Source organism: Colossoma macropomum, unplaced genomic scaffold, assembly GCF_904425465.1.
Source record: "Colossoma macropomum unplaced genomic scaffold, Colossoma_macropomum, whole genome shotgun sequence".
Classification (NCBI taxonomy): Eukaryota; Metazoa; Chordata; class Actinopteri; order Characiformes; family Serrasalmidae; genus Colossoma; species Colossoma macropomum.
Window position 1 is genome coordinate 23,689,254 of NW_023494790.1, and position 18,363 is coordinate 23,707,616.

An 18,363-nucleotide genomic window follows, 5' to 3' on the forward strand; every position below is an offset into this window, starting at 1 on the left:
TTTACTAAATGCATGTTCCCCTCACTGCATTATGTTTGGTTGTTGCTTTTTATACCCATATAATGCAGTATGACATTTTCTTAAATAGACATTGTTGGTGATTTATCATTCATCAAGCCTCCCATTATAAACAATGAGAGAAGTCCAAACTTTTTATTCACAGGTACTATGAATGTTATGAAAATGAAATACATTTTAATTGTATTTAGGTTGGAAAGCACTGTATTGATAGAACTGTATTTAAATAATTCTGTTTATCAGAATTTACCTGCAAGCATTACAATTAGCCCCTCAGTGTGTTACAATTAACCCCTCCTGTGTAACATTTGTACTTGCACCACTTTCAGCTGAATTGTTCACGGTAGTAGGTGCTCGAAATAAAGGTTAAGTTTTCATTTGTAGCAGAAATGTGTAGGTTGTTTGTTTAATGGTGCTCATATTTTGTTTAGAGGTACTGGAGCTGAACAGAGAATGGGGGAGTGATGTTAGTAAGAGTAAGAGAAAGAGAGAGAGAAGTTTAAACGCTGATTGCCGAGGACTCCCTTTTTCTCCATCAGCATTTTCAGTTCTCATGTAAAAATTAGGAAACTGTGCAGAAAAAATTAGGAGGAAACGTAAAAAAGGAATAAAGTGTACTTTCAAACTCTGTAATACGAAAACGTTAAATGAAAGAGGAAGAAGTGCGCTTTCCTGGTGAGATTATGAAAGTTACAGATCCGCCCTCTTATCGCAGCTGTAGATTTAGTTATCATATAATCTTTGTCTGGAGGGAGCACAGCTGTGCAGTGCTACTTTGAAGTCAGAGTTATTTAAAGATTCTGTGAAATTACCGCTATATCTACTTATTTAAATCAGACTGTATTACTGGGAGAAGCTGTGAGAAACGAGTTCATTGTATTCTTTGATTGAAAATTATTTACTGTTTCTTTAAAATCTGCAAAATAGAAACCTGCATAAATACAGTATTATAATTTGTGTTTTTAGCATGTAATAAATCAGCAGACTTTTTGACATATGAAGAATGGTGAGCATTGATGGAGTCATGGAAATTATCTTGAAAGACATGGTCTCACTAAAAGGAGCATGATCTACCCAGTCTATTTAGAACATACTTATGTCTCTGTGGCACCAAATGCATAATTCATAGCATGAAAATCTCATCTCTCCAGCTTCCTTTTGGAGAAAACACATGGCCTCCAAAGGGGCACAGACATACCACTTTAATTAAGCTTTCAGAATGCTGTTTCTAAGGGGATGTTTGTTAGAACATAGGAACGTAAATAAATGTCGGCATTTGGTCATGTTTCCATGTGATTTTTTTTTTCCAAGGCAACTTTAACCATGAACTAAAACACTGGATGGGTGTAAAAGTCAAACTGAGCATTACTGAGTCTTGGTTGATGCCCAGCTTATACTTGAAACATTGTTTCCCATTATAACATGACCATTCAGAGACCACTTAGTGTGCTGTGCATGACCTTCACTGAAATATGAACCAGGAAATATACCTCATCCAGACATTAATCATATTCAGCCCCTAAAGGGAACTAAGCATAAAAGAGTTTCATGTTCTAGTCAGTTCTTCCAAGAAGCTATGCAGTCTTATATGACATAAGAAGTATCACTATCTTTACTTCTCTCAAAGTCTTCTGAGCTTTCGATTGAGTTTCATTCAGTTGAAGTTTTCATTATGCATATGCCCAAGTGTACATCACACAATGTAAAGAGCAGATGGTGCATTCAAATGGTGCAAAACAATTGTCAGGCATTCTGTACAAACTGAAAGGGTGCATAAAGAACTATGAATGTGACAGACAAGTGTACACAAGATAAAAGACTCAGTGTGAACCCTCAGGCCCTTCTAATGATTATTGTGAAATAATTAAAAAAGGCTGTACTTTGTTTGTTTATTTTTGTTGAGTATAGTTATCATGCTGTCATTTTGTAAACTCTACGATTGTTGTAGTAATTATCTTACTTTATTATTAAGTTTTTATTTGAAACAAAAAAGTTAAATTCTTGAAGCAGCCCAAATTGAAATTGCCCAAAAATATTTTTGCCTTTGATATCTAGGTAGAAACAGCCAAGCGAGCTCTCCCATTAGTTAGGACTTCAGGAGCTGAACTCAAGGCCTAATTGTCATATTCACCACTAAAATAATTAAAAACTAACAGAGCAATCAACCAATCTTATTTTGATTTACAAAGGGTGGGACCAGTTCCATGAGAAAAAACATCACTGTCGGCCTTCTGGAAGTTCTAAATACATCACTGACTGCATTTCAGTCAAATGTTAGAAATAGAAGACAGCAGCATCAGCTCCATCCCAGAGTCCTAAAAGAGACACTTTAAAAATACTACAAGGTAAAATATGTAATAATGTCTGTTGCAAGCTTTCAATAAAACATTGAATGCCTATGTTTATCTAGAATGACCAAAAATGTTCAAATGAATTGTTTTTAGCTTAGCGCTAGCTACTAAAATCCAATAGGGGCACTTGCAGAAATTAGCATTAGTTAGAGTTTTTTTTCCTTTTTTTGGGTTTTGATATTTATGTCCCAAGAAATGGCACAATGCTAAGAGAGGTCTAGTAGCTGCTGTGCCATCTTATTTACAGATACTGTAACTGCTTTGTTGGCCATCTGTTACTTCTCAAACTACTCGAACAGTCTAGCACCAAAAGGCTTCCCCCTACAAATCTTGATAAATAACAATAAATGATAACTATCTTTTGAAGTAGTACTGTTTAGAAATCCCTCAGATGTTCCTAGTACTTTTATTGAGACTCTGAACACCTGTGAAAACAAAGTTTCCAAAAAAACTGCGAAATTAGAGTGTCTTAGATTTAGAAATATGCAATAAATGCTGATGGATATTTTAATGATTGTGCAACGTGTAACATGATTGTCATCCAATTTATATTCTTCTTATTTTTCTTTTGCCACATTTTTGTCTTCTAACTTGTCCCACAGTTTTTGAGACATCGGATGCTTGGAGTGATTGTGAGAAGTGTGTAAAAGTTTTTACACCCCTCTTAGGTCAAAATTATACAAGTACAGCAGCAACACCAGAGCAATCACCTGAAATATAATAACAACCACCTGGGATATGTTAGCAACCACCTAGCAACTCCCAAGCAATCACCTGGAATGTCATAACAACCACCTAGGATACCATGGCAACCACCTAGCAATCCCACTCTTATTTTTCAGTTTCAGTCTGAATAAGGACTCTGAATAAGGAAGCACTGGAATGTGGTTTCAGAACAGAATTTATTTCTGCTCAAATCCCCGCAGTGGTTTCTGAGAAGGTTTAGGGGAGGAAATGGCCTTGATGCTATATTTATCATAAAAGTGTACTTAGAAATGAAATTGCTGATTGATTTGATTTGAATTTGGCTTATGCGGCTAGAAGGGGGTTTGAAGCATCATAAATTAATTTGTGCGTGGAGAGATACTATGTCGTAATGCATGGATATAATTTAATCAAGCTATCTAGGCTGTCTAAAAGAGGCTTGAAAATCACACTTAGACATCGGAGGATCAGTCCAGAGCAGTACAGCTGGTGCATGTACACAAAAGCACACACAAACATATGGCAAAAAGCACAATTCCATGCATACCAGACACTTTTTATGGCAAGAATATACCAGTGTGATGAGAAAAACAGGCTGAAGAGTCTCTGTGTTGGCCCTAAGGTTATACAGGCCTTTGATGCCTCTGTCCACCACTGGGGACACATTTCTCACTTAGAGCTTGCAAGTGCGTGACTGCACAGTGTGGAAAATGAATGACACCTGTGGGTACATCTGGATGTTGTCCACTATAGCAAGTGTTCTTGATAATGATCACGGCTTTGCCATAGGCCAGGTGTAGGCTTTTGCAAACCTTTTACTCTAGAATTGGCGTAGGCTATTGTAGCTCAATTTGCTGTAGGAGGGATGTACCTGATAAAAATTCTATAGCTTTGTGGGGAGGGGGGGTAACCTATTGTAACGTTTTGTCTGAAATGTGCACACAAACCAAAACAATCAAAGATTAAAGTAAGCAATCTCTTTAACTCTTTATTTGAAGGATACATACCAAGAGGCTTCATAACACATGCATAAGCATTGAATAATTTATTTAGAAAACACTTTGCTATATTGATATCCAGACCTTAAATTAAAGTGACAGACATTTCTAACACTGTTATAAAGCATTATTCCCAGATAATTGAACATATAAGACAGAGAAGCCTGGTTAAAAACTATTTCTACTTATGATACAGTATAAAAGTACAGTTTCTATTAAAGAGACCTGTGTAGATGCAAACTGAACAGCTTACTCATTTATGCAGATTTTCATTTCTCCAGCCACACAGGGCATCAAAATAATACAGGGAGTCTCATAAAAATTGGCATCATTTGAGATGTGAATATCTGAGTAACTACATGTCCTGGGCAAACGAAATTAAATAGACTTCATGTTGAACAATACAAGATTTATTTATCAAAAGTCGAACAAGAAATTCAGAGGGATGTAGATTTTAGAACCGATTTCACAAAGCTTCACAAATGTAATATCTTCCGATACTGGTGGTCATCCAGATCCCTTTGCCCTGCACAGACAGCCTTCCTCTTTGAATTTTTTGTGCCATGTCCAAATCTGCTTTCCAGTTGGTGCATTTGTATTGAATTTTCTTGAAAATGCACGCTGCACACTCTTGTTTGACTGTGTTCGAGTATATTCTAACACACAAAATGCCTTTTCATTTCTAGTGAACGCCATTCTTCAAACTAAAAAAAAAACATTAAAAATTAAACCTGGTTAGTTTTTACACATTTTGTTAAAATTTGAGATCATTTGAGGGAGAATTGTGTTAATAGACTATGAAATGATGTGAATTTTTTTGGGACACCCTGTGTAACACAAAATCTATAAAAACTCACAGTACTAATTTTGATATACAAACTGTTTAATTTTGTACTTTAACACAAGTAAAATATAGATACAGGACTTCTACTTTTAGCAATATTTTATCAAGGGTATTTCTAATTCTGCTTTCATTTTGGACTTTATCAACCACTGGTAGGCTATTTACATGTGGGAAAGTATGTATGAAAACCACCACTTTAGTTTAAGGGCATAACAATCTTTCATTAACCTGCTATATTTTATTCTGAAATAGGGCCACCGTGGTATAAGTCCCACTACATGACAATGATGCTTCATAGCAGTGTTATGAATGAAACAAATCTGTCATGGGCTGTTATGTCAATACAATGTAATTGACATCATAAAATATCTTTTATCATTTTAGGAACACTGACATTAGCAACCCATAAATGCTGAAGTATTGAAAATATCTATTTATTTTATATATTTTTGTTATTTATGGTTTAGGCATGTACCATGAGGTTCCTATGTAAGTAGACTTCAAATAAAGTGTTACTGCAAGCTCTTACCAGAGAATTTGAGAAGAGAGAAGAGAACTGCCAAGTGTTCCACATTGGTCAAACACTAGATGGCGCTCTCGAGCAAGTCCAAAATAAATAGGTTAATCTGGAGCATTTGAGCAAACTCATAGTTTGTAAATGATTAAACATTTTTATATAGAAGAATACATCCATTTCTTGAACACAGAACAGCATAAAACAGTTTAACACTGCTGTTATATTTTTAAGTACTTGTGAACTTTTGAACCCCTCATGTACATTCACTCAGCTAAACAGCTGCTTCTCGCCTACCAATCAGCACGCAGTAGCAGTAATGCCAGTGTCCTACTGCCCAAAGCCCCTTTGCTACAGAAAGAAGTAAGAAATATACAGAGAATTTCTTTGTTTTTTAGTGAAATACATCCTTCTACTTTATAAATGCTGTAACATTTTTAATGCAAAAGAATACATTCATTTCCTGAACACAGAGCAGGATAAATCATTTTAACACCAATGTTATATTTTAAGTGCTTTTGAACTCGAGTTATATCGAGTTTGAAACTGCGCCTTGTGTACTTTCATGTCGTCAGTGAGCGCAAACAGCCAATGAGCTACTCCGCTCGCCAACCAATCAGCACTCAGTAGCAGTAATACTAGCGTCCTGCTGCACAAAACCCGTTTGCTGTAGAAACTCTGCAGCTGTATATTTTTCTGATTTTGCTTATAACGCCACCTGCTGTTATAGTGTAAGAGTGTCTTGCACCCATTATCACCACTTAATCCGTAAACCCACATGTTGTCGGCACTTTTGCTCAAAATCTCCCCAGGTCTATGGTAGAAATTCGAATGAGCTCGTTCAAGTCCATGTTGGTGACAACTTTTCTGAAACGAAAGTTATGTGTTATTACTGAGCAAAGATGTCATATTTATTTTAGTGTTTTTTTGCTACGTAAATACATTTGTGAATCGCGCCACTAGGCAGCGCATGCGCAGTCTGCGTTTCCACGTAGCTGCATGTCAACATGGTCGAGGAGAGAAGCGGAGCAGCCACGAGTTGATGTGGCACTCAGGACAGCAGCCCAAACACACTGAACTTGAACCTGGAGACGAAGTTTAGTAGTTTGCAGAACAGGGTATGTAAGAGTGCACTGTGTGCAGATGTAACGTTAACTTCTTTATGTTTTTCCAGACAGTAACTTAGCTAGCTGTGGGATTATTATCGTAAATTAGCTGCTGTCTGTTAGTTTGCTCGCTAGCAAGCTGGGTTAAATGACCCATATAGCGTTAGCTCGCTGTGTTTATGGAGATGCCAGCCACACTGCAAGCCTGTCTGAAACTATGAAGCTAACTTTAGGTAGCGCTACCGCTTTTATGATTCTGAAGAATTAGCAAACGGGTAACGTAAATCTAAAATAAGTTCAGAGACCTTTATTTGGCCCAGGTTGCAGTAGAGTGGTTACATGGCTGGCTGTTTGTTATCGGGATTTACGTTAACTCGTTAGCTACATGTTTGTTAGTTAGTTAGCTGTGGAAGTTACTTAGTTTCACAATTTTCTCGTTCAGGTAGTCAGGAGCAAAGTAAACACTAACACTAACCACCTAACCGAATGTTAACTTGTATGTTCACCCATGTGGTTATATCCTACACTCTTAAAAAGATGGTTCTTCTAGCTATATAGAATAAATTAATTCTTAAATGGGTCTTTGCATGGTGAAATGGTTCTTCAGATTGATGGAGAATGTATTGTATAGGGTTCTATATAGAACCTTTTTGAAAATGGTTCTATATAGCACCAAAATGGGTTGTTCTCTTGTTACGATATAACGTTAGCTAAAGCTTCTTACAATAGAGGTACCCTCTGTGGTGCTATCTTGGACCATATACAACACATTCTCCATCAATTCACCATGCAAAGAACTACGTAATATTTACTCATGGTTATATAGAACGAAATAGAACTATTGCCTTTACTAAAGAACCTTCTAAACATCTTTTAAGAGTGTAGCTTTGATAACCTTAACAGCCTGTTTGTTGTATTGAAAAAGCTCAGGTGCATTTAATAAATGATGCAATGTCGGTTTTCAACCACCTGCTGATTGCAGCATATGTGTGTGATGAAATAGCAGATTGTGATGGATCATTAGGTTATTTGAGACTAGGTTGCTGGATCAGTAGCAGAGCGTTTCATCCAGATAGGTGGGTTTGTTTATAATGAAACCTGCGGTGACAGACAAACCAGCTACACTGTACAGTACCATTACTTCCACAAACTATGTGAAGAGTAATAAAGTGGCTCTGTTACAGTGTAACACAACCCTAGCACTGCAATGTCTGGTCTTCCATAAGAATGCAGTGAGTAATATTCTCTTTGCTCCAAAAAGCCATGTACCATCTATTCTAGCACTGAGCGTAGTTTCTCTGGTTTCTCTGAGCAGGTTAAAGCACTCCACAGCACTGCTAAGTTGCAGTGGTATGCAACTTCTGTGATGGGTAGTCTACATTAGACTATGATAGGTTAGTGAATTATAAAAAAAAATAAGTATTTAAGTACATACATAACTCTGTGTGGACCATTTTAGAGAATCTGTGCACTGGAAACCACATAAGTAGGCTTTGAATTTGATTTCATTCTAAAATTCTGCTTTGTATATATGTTGCAGTTTAAAGAGCGTGGCCGCCATGTTGCTGCAGAGACTGTCTCTATGCTCCCGGCTCTCTGTGGGCCCAAAAAGCCTCCGGACCTCCACAAGATCTGTTTCACAGGGAAAGAGTGGGTTTCCTTTTCATGTATTTTGTAGTATTTTACATCTTCATTAAAAGTAGTGAAGGATTGCAACCTGTTTGAAAGCCCTAATTATTATTATATATTTTGTTCCTTTAGTGTGTTCTATGTTTGTTTTTTTTTCATTAATTTTTTTTTTTAAATGCTTAGAGATTTATTTTCCGTTATTCCCTGCCCCTCCCCACATTCTTTGTGTCCCTGTCTGCTGCTCTCATTCATTCAATTTCATGCACTGTTCTGCGTTCTGTGCTGTCAGCAGTGGGGCTTGCTGGCTGGTTGCCTTTGCTGATGTGGCACTTTTAACACTGTCATTTGCTTTCAGTGAATGGGGGTGGGGCGTGCTTGTGTCTTTAGCAAATTGCAGTTGTTTAGATAATATCTAAAAATATTTTTATTGGTCACATAAATTGACTATTTTGTTCATATTTAGGCATAAGGCCTAAAGCTCACTGCTCTTTTGTTATCTAAAGTACTGTGGGAAATCCTGCTGGCAAATGCATGACTTTGTGGCAAATTCTGAATTGACCAAGTATTTAAGTCAGTAGGCATCCTTAGTCTTCATATATTTTAGGAAGGTGGGTCCTTCAGTTTAATGTCTTTCAGCTGTTTCTCTACATCTATCATTACCTTACACATTATCCTACACTACACGCCACCCCTAACCGGATTGCTGCAAGGCTGTTTGCTAACTCACCCATCACTCTCACCTCCTCTTCATTGGCTCCCTGCATGGCACGGCTCCTCATTGGCTCCCTTCGTGGCTTTTTCTTCCACCAGATCCCTCTACCTCTCCATTTGTCAGACTCCATGCTGTTCGTCAATGGAGTAACGTGCCTTTTCTTACAGTGCCACTGGCGCGTGCCCATGGTAAGTCATTCGCCCACCGCAGCGAGCTTCGCCAGGCCAAAAGGATTGTGGTCAAGCTGGGCAGTGCTGTGGTAACTCGAGGTGATGAGTGCGGCCTTGCACTTGGGAGGCTCGCCTCCATTGTTGAACAGGTAAGAGAGGTCTAAGGTCATTCTTGGAGAATTTGCCTGCTTACCATTGTGCAAGCAAGCTGGAGGTTTATGGCTCAGTGTTTTTTAGTCATAGTCATTGTCATAAAGGTTAATAAAACAATTATTGTACATGCATTTGCAACCCATGCTGACGTATTTGAACTGAGTTGTTGTTGTTGTTGGGGTGATCTAAGGTGGCGATGCTGCAGAATCAGGGCAGAGAAATGATGATCGTCACTAGTGGAGCTGTGGCATTTGGGAAGCAGAGACTCAGGCATGAGATTCTTCTCTCTCAGAGTGTCAGACAGGCTCTCCACTCTGGACAAAATCAGCTCAAAGACATGGTGAGTAGGGCTGCAACAGTTATGATGTTTAATAAATAAATAAACAAAGCCGACAACACTGACATTTAAAACAAAAGCGATCATATTGCAACCCTTTTTTTGCTAATTATGTTAGCTGATTCATTGAAAAAAATAGTTGATCATAAAATCATTTAGAATTGATTGAAATATAGAAATAATTGCAGCACTAGGGGTAAGCAGAACAAATTAAAATGGGTATACCCATCACACTCCACATAATAGTGCTGCAGACAATCGTTATTGTTGGAAGTGTGATTAATCAGTTGAACAAAAAAGAAATCAAGTCTAAAGAGATGTCCAATGTAAAGCATGAAATATTAATCCGAACCTGACGAGACCTGACTACTTGTGCACGTTGTTTAAAATCATTTATCATGGTAGTAAGTGTGTTATTGCTTGTAAAAACACAATATAACCTTAGGGTTAATGCAAATAAACATAAATAGAGGAAAAAATTAACAAAAATTTATTTCTTATATCGAAAAAAGTAGTTGATATCCTGTTAGCTGGTTTGATTCCCCATGTCTTCTGGACTCTTCCAGCCTTCACATTACTAAATTTCATCACCAGCACACTTGATATAACATAATGAAGCTTTGATTGACCAAACTCTGTTTTGGATGATACCCACAAAGAATACTGGGCAGTTTGGAAATGGTTAAACGAACATACTGACTTGCATAAAATCACTACTAATCCTATTAATATATTTGTATTTATTCCAACATTATTGTTTTCCTGAGCAAATAAACAAGGCCTGCCCAGATAAGCTTTTTAATTCAATTTTTTCAGGTGCTTAAAGATTTGCACAATACTGTATATTTAATTTAACTTTAGATTTAAATTAACTGACGCTGTTATTAGTTATATCGGGTTTTATTCATCACTTTGGGTGATGTGCCAGTCTGGGTTCCGCACAAAATTTTGTCGGGCTCAGGTTAGTGTTAGATTCCAAAGTTGTGGTACCAGTCAGGTCGGGCTTGAACAGAAGGTTGTCAGCATGTACTCAGGTTCAGATTGAAATTTCAGATGAAAGCTCTAGTCCAGTGATGTTTTCTGCTTTTCTTTCCAGTCTCTGCCCGTTTTGGAGGCAAGGGCATGTGCCGCTGCAGGCCAGAGTGGACTGATGGCTTTGTATGAAGCCATGTTCACTCAGTACAGCACCTGCACAGCACAGGTACACTCACACAGTTTAAATGCCTTACTTTTTGGCTTTCTTGGATTAAGTAACTCACCTGTAACGTTTGAGCACATTAATTGAGTCTTCTGTTTTTTTCTTTCCAGATCTTGGTCACAAACTTGGACTTCCATGATGATCAGAAGAGAAGGAACCTGAACAGCACCTTGCATGAGCTGCTGCGTATGAACATTGTGCCCATCATCAACACCAACGATGCAGTGGTGCCTCCTCCAGAGCCCAACAGCGATCTGCAGGGGGTAAACGTGGGTACAGAACAGAGGGGATGGGAAAAGGGACTGGCAAACCACCCCAATTTCCCAGTGGCCATTGAGAGCTGCATGCAGGGAAGGAGCTTTTAACACATGCATGCTGGAAGCCAGAGCCTAGAAGAGGCCGGAGCTGAGTGGAAAACATTCGCGCAGCTTGACTCTTCTCTTATTTCCTGCACTTACATGGAAAATGCCATCATCATTCCATTTTCTGTAAAATGCTGTTGCTTACATACAGCATTCCTCTTTGCATGCTTTGAAGCACTGATTTAGTCTTCTACCATAGTGGTTTTTGTAAACATCAGGGGCTAGTCCCACTTAATCTGTATCATTTGAACTTTTTCTTATCTCTCTATACCTTCTGAAGTATCAGTTTATTAGGTAACATCTACTGCTTTGTAGGTGCTGACTCTTGCACATCTATTGCTGCTTAATTTGTGTCACCCTCTACCCCATCCATCACTGAAAAGGACCACCATAGGACGCCACTGACCAAATATTATTTGCCACTGGTTTACAAATTGTCCGCCAAACAAAAATGTCCAGACAGTAGTGTTTTTGTGGTCGGAAACTGACCAGTGATGAAGGTTTAGTGGGTGACACAAATAATGCATTGATAAAGTATATAAAGTTGGAGTTATTCATGAAAACATTCGATAGTATTTCAAAGAGTGGGCAATCCATTGTAGCTTACAAAGTCCTTTGGATTTGACTGTCATGTACTCCCTTTTGTCATATCACAGGTCATAAGCATCAAGGACAATGACAGTTTGGCAGCTCGGCTTGCTGTGGAGATGAGAGCTGACCTCCTCATTGCTCTCTCTGATGTAGAAGGTAAGACCCAAATAGCCATCATTATTTTGAACACACTTTAATGATGGGTCTTAGGAAAAATATTTTTTCTTTGAAAGTTATAAAGTAATCTGCTGCCTATCACAGGTCTTTATGACAGCCCTCCTGGGACAGATGATGCCAAATTGCTTGACACTTTCTACCCTGGTGACCAGCAGTCTATAACGTATGGCACAAAATCCAGGGTTGGCATAGGTGGAATGGAAGCTAAGGTTTGCCTGCAATCTCACTGTTTGAAGTATGCGATCCAATAGTGCAGCTCAGCTTTTCATTATTAGGATAATTAAAGATGAGCTGTTGTGATTTTTTTATTTTTTTATTTTTATTTATTTATTTATTTTTTTTTGCGTTTTCTTATGTTGTCTGCAGGTGAAGGCTGCTCTTTGGGCTCTTCAGGGGGGCACTTCCGTAGTAATTGCTAATGGCACCCACCCCAAGGTCACTGGGCATGTCATCACTGACATTGTGGAGGGCAAGAAAGTGGGAACATTCTTTTCAGAGGTTAAGCCTGCTGGTAAGTGATTAGTTTTAAGTCACTTGACACTGTGTACTGTCAGTGTACCGATTTTGTGTTTAATTGTGTTGTACCCTGATCTCATCCCTAGTACAACATGCGGGCATTTTAGTGCCCAAAATGTATGTTCATTATGCCTGGGCCATCTGGTCAAAATTATCTTTACATACAGCTTCCTTGAGAACCCCAGGCTTGAAGCTTTAACATAGCTTGAAAACAGTCACTAAATGAATGTAGATGTATTTAGTAGCCTTAAGCGACACTTGGTAGTGCTACGTAAAAGCAACATGCAACAACATTTGGCCAGCCATAATAAAAAAGGTTTTAATTGTAACTTTTTTTTTTGTTTTGGTATTGGACACAGTTTCTAATGATGTAGGCTAATAAACATTAGGAAGGCAGGCTCTTCAAGTCAACTATGTCTGAAAATAGCTGACCAATACTCATGACCAGACCACTACAAACATTCCAAATGCCTTTTTTTAATAAAACCAATATATGATTAAAAAAATAGCAATTTCCCCTTGGCAACGACAATGTTAAGGTTATACCCCTTGTAAAAATAATCTTAGATCATATTAGGTGATATTTATCATGTTGTTTCCAATGCTACAGGGCCCACGGTGGAGCAGCAGACAGACATGGCTCGCACTGCAGGGAGGACTCTGGCTTCCTTACTCCCAGAGCAGGCAAGCACACAACATCATCTCATAATGCTGAATGCAGATGCTCATAATGATATGCAGTTTTGTTTGTTTGACATGTTTTCGTTAGTGAGGCACGATGAAGTGCACCAATTATAATTTCACGTCAACATATGATGTTTCTTCTCACAGAGGAGTGAGATCATTTACACCATGGCTGACCTTCTGACTGAGAAAAAAGAAGAAATTCTTTCTGCCAATAAGAAGGACATGGAGCTCGCTATTAATTCAGGTACATTTCATCTGAACCAGCAGGATCATGTTATGTGTTAAATAAAGGGCCATCTTAAATTTTTCTTGAAATTTTTTTCTTGGTCCCTGTGTGGTCATAATTTATTTTTGCGTGGCTGTTTTCTAACCCTTTTTAATGCCTTCAAATTAAACAGGCTCTGTTTATTATTGTACATTTAAGACTGAAATATGTAAATGATCTCTTTTCTGATTGGCTACATTGTATTGTGCTTCATTCTGGACTGAAATATTCCTTATAACTTCAGTGTCAGTGGGTGGTTCTAAACCACTGTAGGCTGTATAGGTGGATGTATGTAAATGATTTGGTTTTTATGATTTCACAAAAATTCAAAACAGGCTGTTAGTTGAACTGTATGAGCTGGGAAGTGAACGGTATGTTTTGAAAAACTTCAACAGCATTTACACACTACATCAAACTCTTATTTCCAAAAATGCTTGGGAAAGTTGTTTTCTATGGAATTGCCCCTTTAACACTTAGCTTGTAACCATAGGTCACCCACCTGATATGATGAAGTGAATTTGGCCTATTTATTTGAGAGGTTTCAGTATTTTTACAGTAAGCTGAAGACTTTACTGCTTCTCTCTTGTATGATAGGGCGTATGCCTCCTTCGATGCTGAAACGGCTGAGCTTGTCCACATCTAAACTGAACAGTCTGGCCATTGGCCTTCGGCAGATTGCAGTGTCCTCTCAGGACAGTGTGGGAAGAGTCCTGCGAAGGACCCGTGTGGCCAACAACCTGGAGCTAGAGCAGATCACTGTTCCCATCGGAGTACTGCTTGTCATCTTCGAATCCCGACCAGACTGCCTGCCTCAGGTCCATCTCTCTTTATGTCCTTCTCCATGCATACACAGAACCCATGTTAAAATTTGACTTTTTTTTTTGTTTTGCTGTTTCTCTCAACAGGTTTCTGCTTTAGCTATCGCAAGTGGGAATGCTCTGCTCCTGAAGGGTGGAAAAGAGGCGGCTAACACCAACCGCATTTTACATGAGCTAGCCCAGGAAGCTTTGTCCGTGCATAATATCAAAGATGCCATCCAGCTGGTAAGATGGTAGTGTGATGTAAATATTAATTTCTTGCTATATTTTGACTGTTTTCTTTGCCATGATTATGCTCTGATATGTATCTGTTATCCAAGTCATAAAATGTGTTTTGTTGTGTGTTGTAGGTGAGCACACGAGAGGAGGTGGAGGATCTGTGTCGTCTGGAGAAAATGATTGATCTGATTATTCCTCGTGGGTCGTCTCAGCTGGTCAGAGACATCCAGCGTGCTGCTAAGGGCATTCCTGTGCTGGGCCACAGTGAGGGCATCTGTCACGTCTATGTCGACCATGAGGCCAGCATTGATAAAGTCATCAAAATTGGTAAAAAGTAACCTGCATATTTCATGTGGTTACATACTACAGTGGTAGCACGTGCAGTGAATATGTATGTATGTATGTATGTATGTATGTATAATGATTTTTTTTGGTTTGTTAATGTTTCTCTGCAGTCAGAGACTCAAAATGTGACTACCCTGCAGCCTGCAATGCGATGGAAACCCTCCTGGTTCACAGAGATGTGCTCCGAACTCCACTTTTTGACCAGATCATTGACATGCTGAGAACAGAACAAGTAAGATTGTTGGAAAAACATGCTCTATTTCTGTTATATTTACCTAGCTGTACTTTTTTGATTGTTAATAGATGGGCTTATACAGGTGAAGATACATGCTGGCCCCAGGTTTGCATCATACCTGACGTTCAGCCCTTCAGAGGTGAAATCTCTGCGTACAGAGTATGGAGATTTGGAGTGCTGCATAGAAGTGGTGGACAGCATGCAGGAGGCTGTAGATCACATTCATAAATATGGCAGTTCACACACTGATGTCATCGTCACTGAGAATGGTAAAGCTCCAATCTCTCTTTGTCATCTTAGCTGATCTATTCTGATTTAGTCTTAGCACATCTACCAAGCAGTGCAGATCTGTTGGCGATCTGTAGAAATAATTAATTTTACGTTGTGTTAACTTGAGTTTTATTAGTTATTAACAATATAGTTAGATGTAGATGTTGGATGCTTGAATTAAGATGCTGCAGCCTTTACTGACTTGGATGATGTAATATTTTAGCTGCAATAGTGCCATCTTGTGGCAAAGATGGTATCTTACACAGGCGCTAAAATAATTATTTTGGCCAGTCATTTAACTGTTCTTTATTAATAACAAATGTAGTTACATCAATCAATTAAAATGTGTTTATGTAACAAATTTACTGAATTTCACTGTTTGCAGAGGAGACAGCAGAGCAGTTTCTGCAGTTGGTGGACAGTGCCTGTGTGTTCTGGAATGCCAGCTCACGGTTTGCAGATGGATATCGCTTTGGTCTTGGTAAGATTGCTAATGCTCATATATTTGTTTTGTTCTGTTTCTACACTTTTAATCCTTCGGACCCTTTGCTTATTGTTCATGTATTATATCTTGTGATGTATTGCTCAGTAGCTATCATTCATTTCATAGTATTTACTAGTAACTCATATGGAAGTTATGTAGAGTGAGGATGTAGGGAATGGGGTGTGGGTCCACATATACATATATATTTAAATGTTTGAAAAAATATAAGTTAGATTTTTTTTAGGTTTTATTCAATATTTAATTTTTTGGGGGAACAGCAAGAAGTTATTAAATGATTAAAAAATCATTCTGGGTGCTAATTTATTGTAGTTGACAAATCAGATGAAACGTATGAAGTTTTAGTATCATAAAAGAATAAATATATGAGTGTACCTGCAACAAAATTAGTTTAATTTTAATGAAAATAGTGATTCCAAACTATTGAGTGGTGATTCCTCTTCCTATTCCCTTTTAAATGGTAGTTTGTGGACTGTAAGGGATTAAGTTGTTAGAGCTGCACTTTCTTTTCATGTTAACTTGCCTTGCAATGTTTAAACCTGACAAAGTTAACATCCTGAGACCTCTGAGATATATTTACTGCACTTTTATTTGCAGAAAACCAGTGTGATAAATGTTGCTCAGTAGAAAGTAAGGCATTCTTATATTATTGGATGAAGGGGGCAGTGCTCAGTGTACAGTGTTCAGTGTTTCAGATATGACAGTATGAAGCTTAAACCAACAGTAAATCTCCACTGACCTTGTCATCTGCTGTAGGTGCGGAGGTTGGCATCAGCACTGCTCGTATCCATGCCCGCGGGCCTGTGGGACTCGAAGGGCTCCTGACTACTAAGTGGGTTTTGCGAGGAGACGGCCACACTGCTGCAGATTTCTCTGAGCAGGGCAGCATGAAGTTTCTGCATGAGAACCTTCCCGTTGCACAACCTCTGACTGGACAGAGAACATCTAACTAGAGCCACTCCAAAAAAAAAACATTTTTACGTTGTCACTGCCCAGATGCTCATCATCCACTCCTCAAAAGAGCCATGTGACCTAAGATCAGTACTTGTTGGGAGTCCAGTAGCTTATCTTTTAATTAGAACATAAATGCATTTGCTTTAATTCACAACCTACTTCTAAATGGGTTTTCACAGTTAACATTTTGGCTATGCTTCTACCTCAGCTTGTTAATTGGCCTGATACAGTAATGAGCAAACCATTCAATTCAGATATCTCAATTTGTATTTGATTTGTTCATTGGATGCTGTGGCTTACCCATAAGTTCCATGTTATAAGTAATAACCGTTCAGTAATGGACACTCTAATTGTGGCTTTCTACCTTCTTAGCTTACAGTAGTATCCTCCTGTCTTCACATTTAGCGAAATGTTTTAATTTCCTGTGGTTACTCTGGCTCCATTTTTGCATTATTGCTGAGATTGTGCTTCTGGGCTTATTAGCATTGTTCATCCATGATTCTGTATGGTACTGATAGTCATTAAAATCACAGTATAGCTGTGTATGAATTTTATGTGGCAAAAACAAAACTTCAGGCCTATCCAAGAATAGCATACTTATTTTTAACAGTGTATAGAATTGTGGTTCTACGCAAAAGTTTGTGCACGCCTTGTCAAATGGCATGTTTTATTGATTTTCTGAAAATAAGTTTTTAGAGAACACACTTATGCACATTTTAATACACATTTATTGTTTATTTGCCAAATTTAGCATTGGGAAAAGAATTAAAAAGTAGCTTGGGCAGACATTGTGGCATTCTTTGTATGTGTTAAACTCAATAAATAAATAGAAACTGCATGCTAAAAATTGCAGAACATTAAGTTTATTTTCTGTATAGGGTGTGTTAACTTATTTTCAATCAACAAAACGTGTCATTTGACAAGGGCTGGTCAAACTTTTGCTAACGATGGTATGTGTTTATTTGTAGTGCCCACCCCACCACGTCAAATACAGAGAAAGTGCACCATGACTGTTGCTAATATGATGTGTAGTAGATCTGTGCTTTGTGAATTTATCTGTTTCTGGGGAGCTGTCCTGCTCAAAGGAACAATAATAGCAAGAGTGAACTTAAATTGTAAATCGATCACCTAAGCACAGCTATACCCAAGACTTGAGTTACTGTCTTACATTAGTGTAAGTGGACAGTTGCCAAAAGGTGCAGTGCTTTTAAAACCAGTAGTATATTTATTACTTATGACAGTGTAATTTAAGAGAGGTCATGTTTTCATGAAGGAGGCATTGTGCTAAATGGGAATTGTGGTTGGTTTGTGGTTTTTACCTACAGTACCTAATTTGATAAAAAAAAAAGATAATCTTCTCCTTAGTAGCAACCAAAAGTAATTTTTAAATATGAATGTGATAATGGGAATGTGTGGCACAGTAGTCAGCCTCCAGTCGTTTCACCCAAAGCCATCATAGGTTTGTCATCATAGGTTTGTCATCATAGATTTGTCATCTGCATCTTCTGCTGGAGAGTTTATCATCTGATATGTCAAAGTGCTGTAACATTCCAAAAGAGTGGCATTTTGGCGAAAAACAGAACACTGAAAATGTACAGGACCTGTTGTATTATATTTGCTTTGTACAATAAACATTTTGCATACATGTCTAACAGCTTCAGTACTTTCTGCATTTAGCATTGCTGCC

The 18,363-nt window shown here is 38.2% G+C and overlaps 1 protein-coding gene across 6 annotated transcripts; it reads left to right on the forward strand.

Moving 5' to 3' along the window:
- Positions 1-6,419: 6,419 nt before the first annotated feature.
- Positions 6,420-18,325, forward strand: aldh18a1 (aldehyde dehydrogenase 18 family, member A1). Of its 6 annotated transcripts, none has more exons than XM_036572647.1 (18): positions 6,420-6,548; positions 8,077-8,186; positions 8,976-9,196; positions 9,391-9,540; positions 10,634-10,738; positions 10,846-11,085; positions 11,754-11,844; positions 11,950-12,074; positions 12,232-12,376; positions 12,992-13,065; positions 13,213-13,312; positions 13,928-14,148; positions 14,239-14,376; positions 14,502-14,697; positions 14,826-14,947; positions 15,033-15,219; positions 15,606-15,701; positions 16,479-18,325. In XM_036572647.1, exons 2-18 carry the CDS (start codon positions 8,096-8,098, stop codon positions 16,673-16,675), a joined length of 2,499 nt encoding a protein of 832 aa, XP_036428540.1. In that variant the 5' UTR covers positions 6,420-6,548; positions 8,077-8,095; the 3' UTR covers positions 16,676-18,325. The 6 variants fall into 6 exon arrangements, with proteins under 6 accessions (XP_036428540.1, XP_036428543.1, XP_036428541.1 ...); XM_036572650.1 differs by having other exon boundaries at positions 10,846-10,998; XM_036572648.1 differs by having other exon boundaries at positions 9,045-9,196.
- The last annotated feature ends 38 nt before the right edge of the window (positions 18,326-18,363 follow it).

What these genes read in the sequence shown, in the direction of transcription:
- aldh18a1 (XM_036572647.1), top strand. Translation starts at nt 8,096, where the DNA reads ATGTTGCTGCAGAGACTGTCTCTATGCTCCCGGCTCTCTGTGGGCCCA. An exon ending in ATCTGTTTCACAGGGAAAGA is followed by an intron (nt 8,187 to 8,975) that starts GTGGGTTTCCTT and finishes TTCTTCCACCAG; the next exon opens with ATCCCTCTACCTCTCCATTT. An exon ending in TCAAAGATGCCATCCAGCTG is followed by an intron (nt 14,377 to 14,501) that starts GTAAGATGGTAG and finishes TGTGTGTTGTAG; the next exon opens with GTGAGCACACGAGAGGAGGT.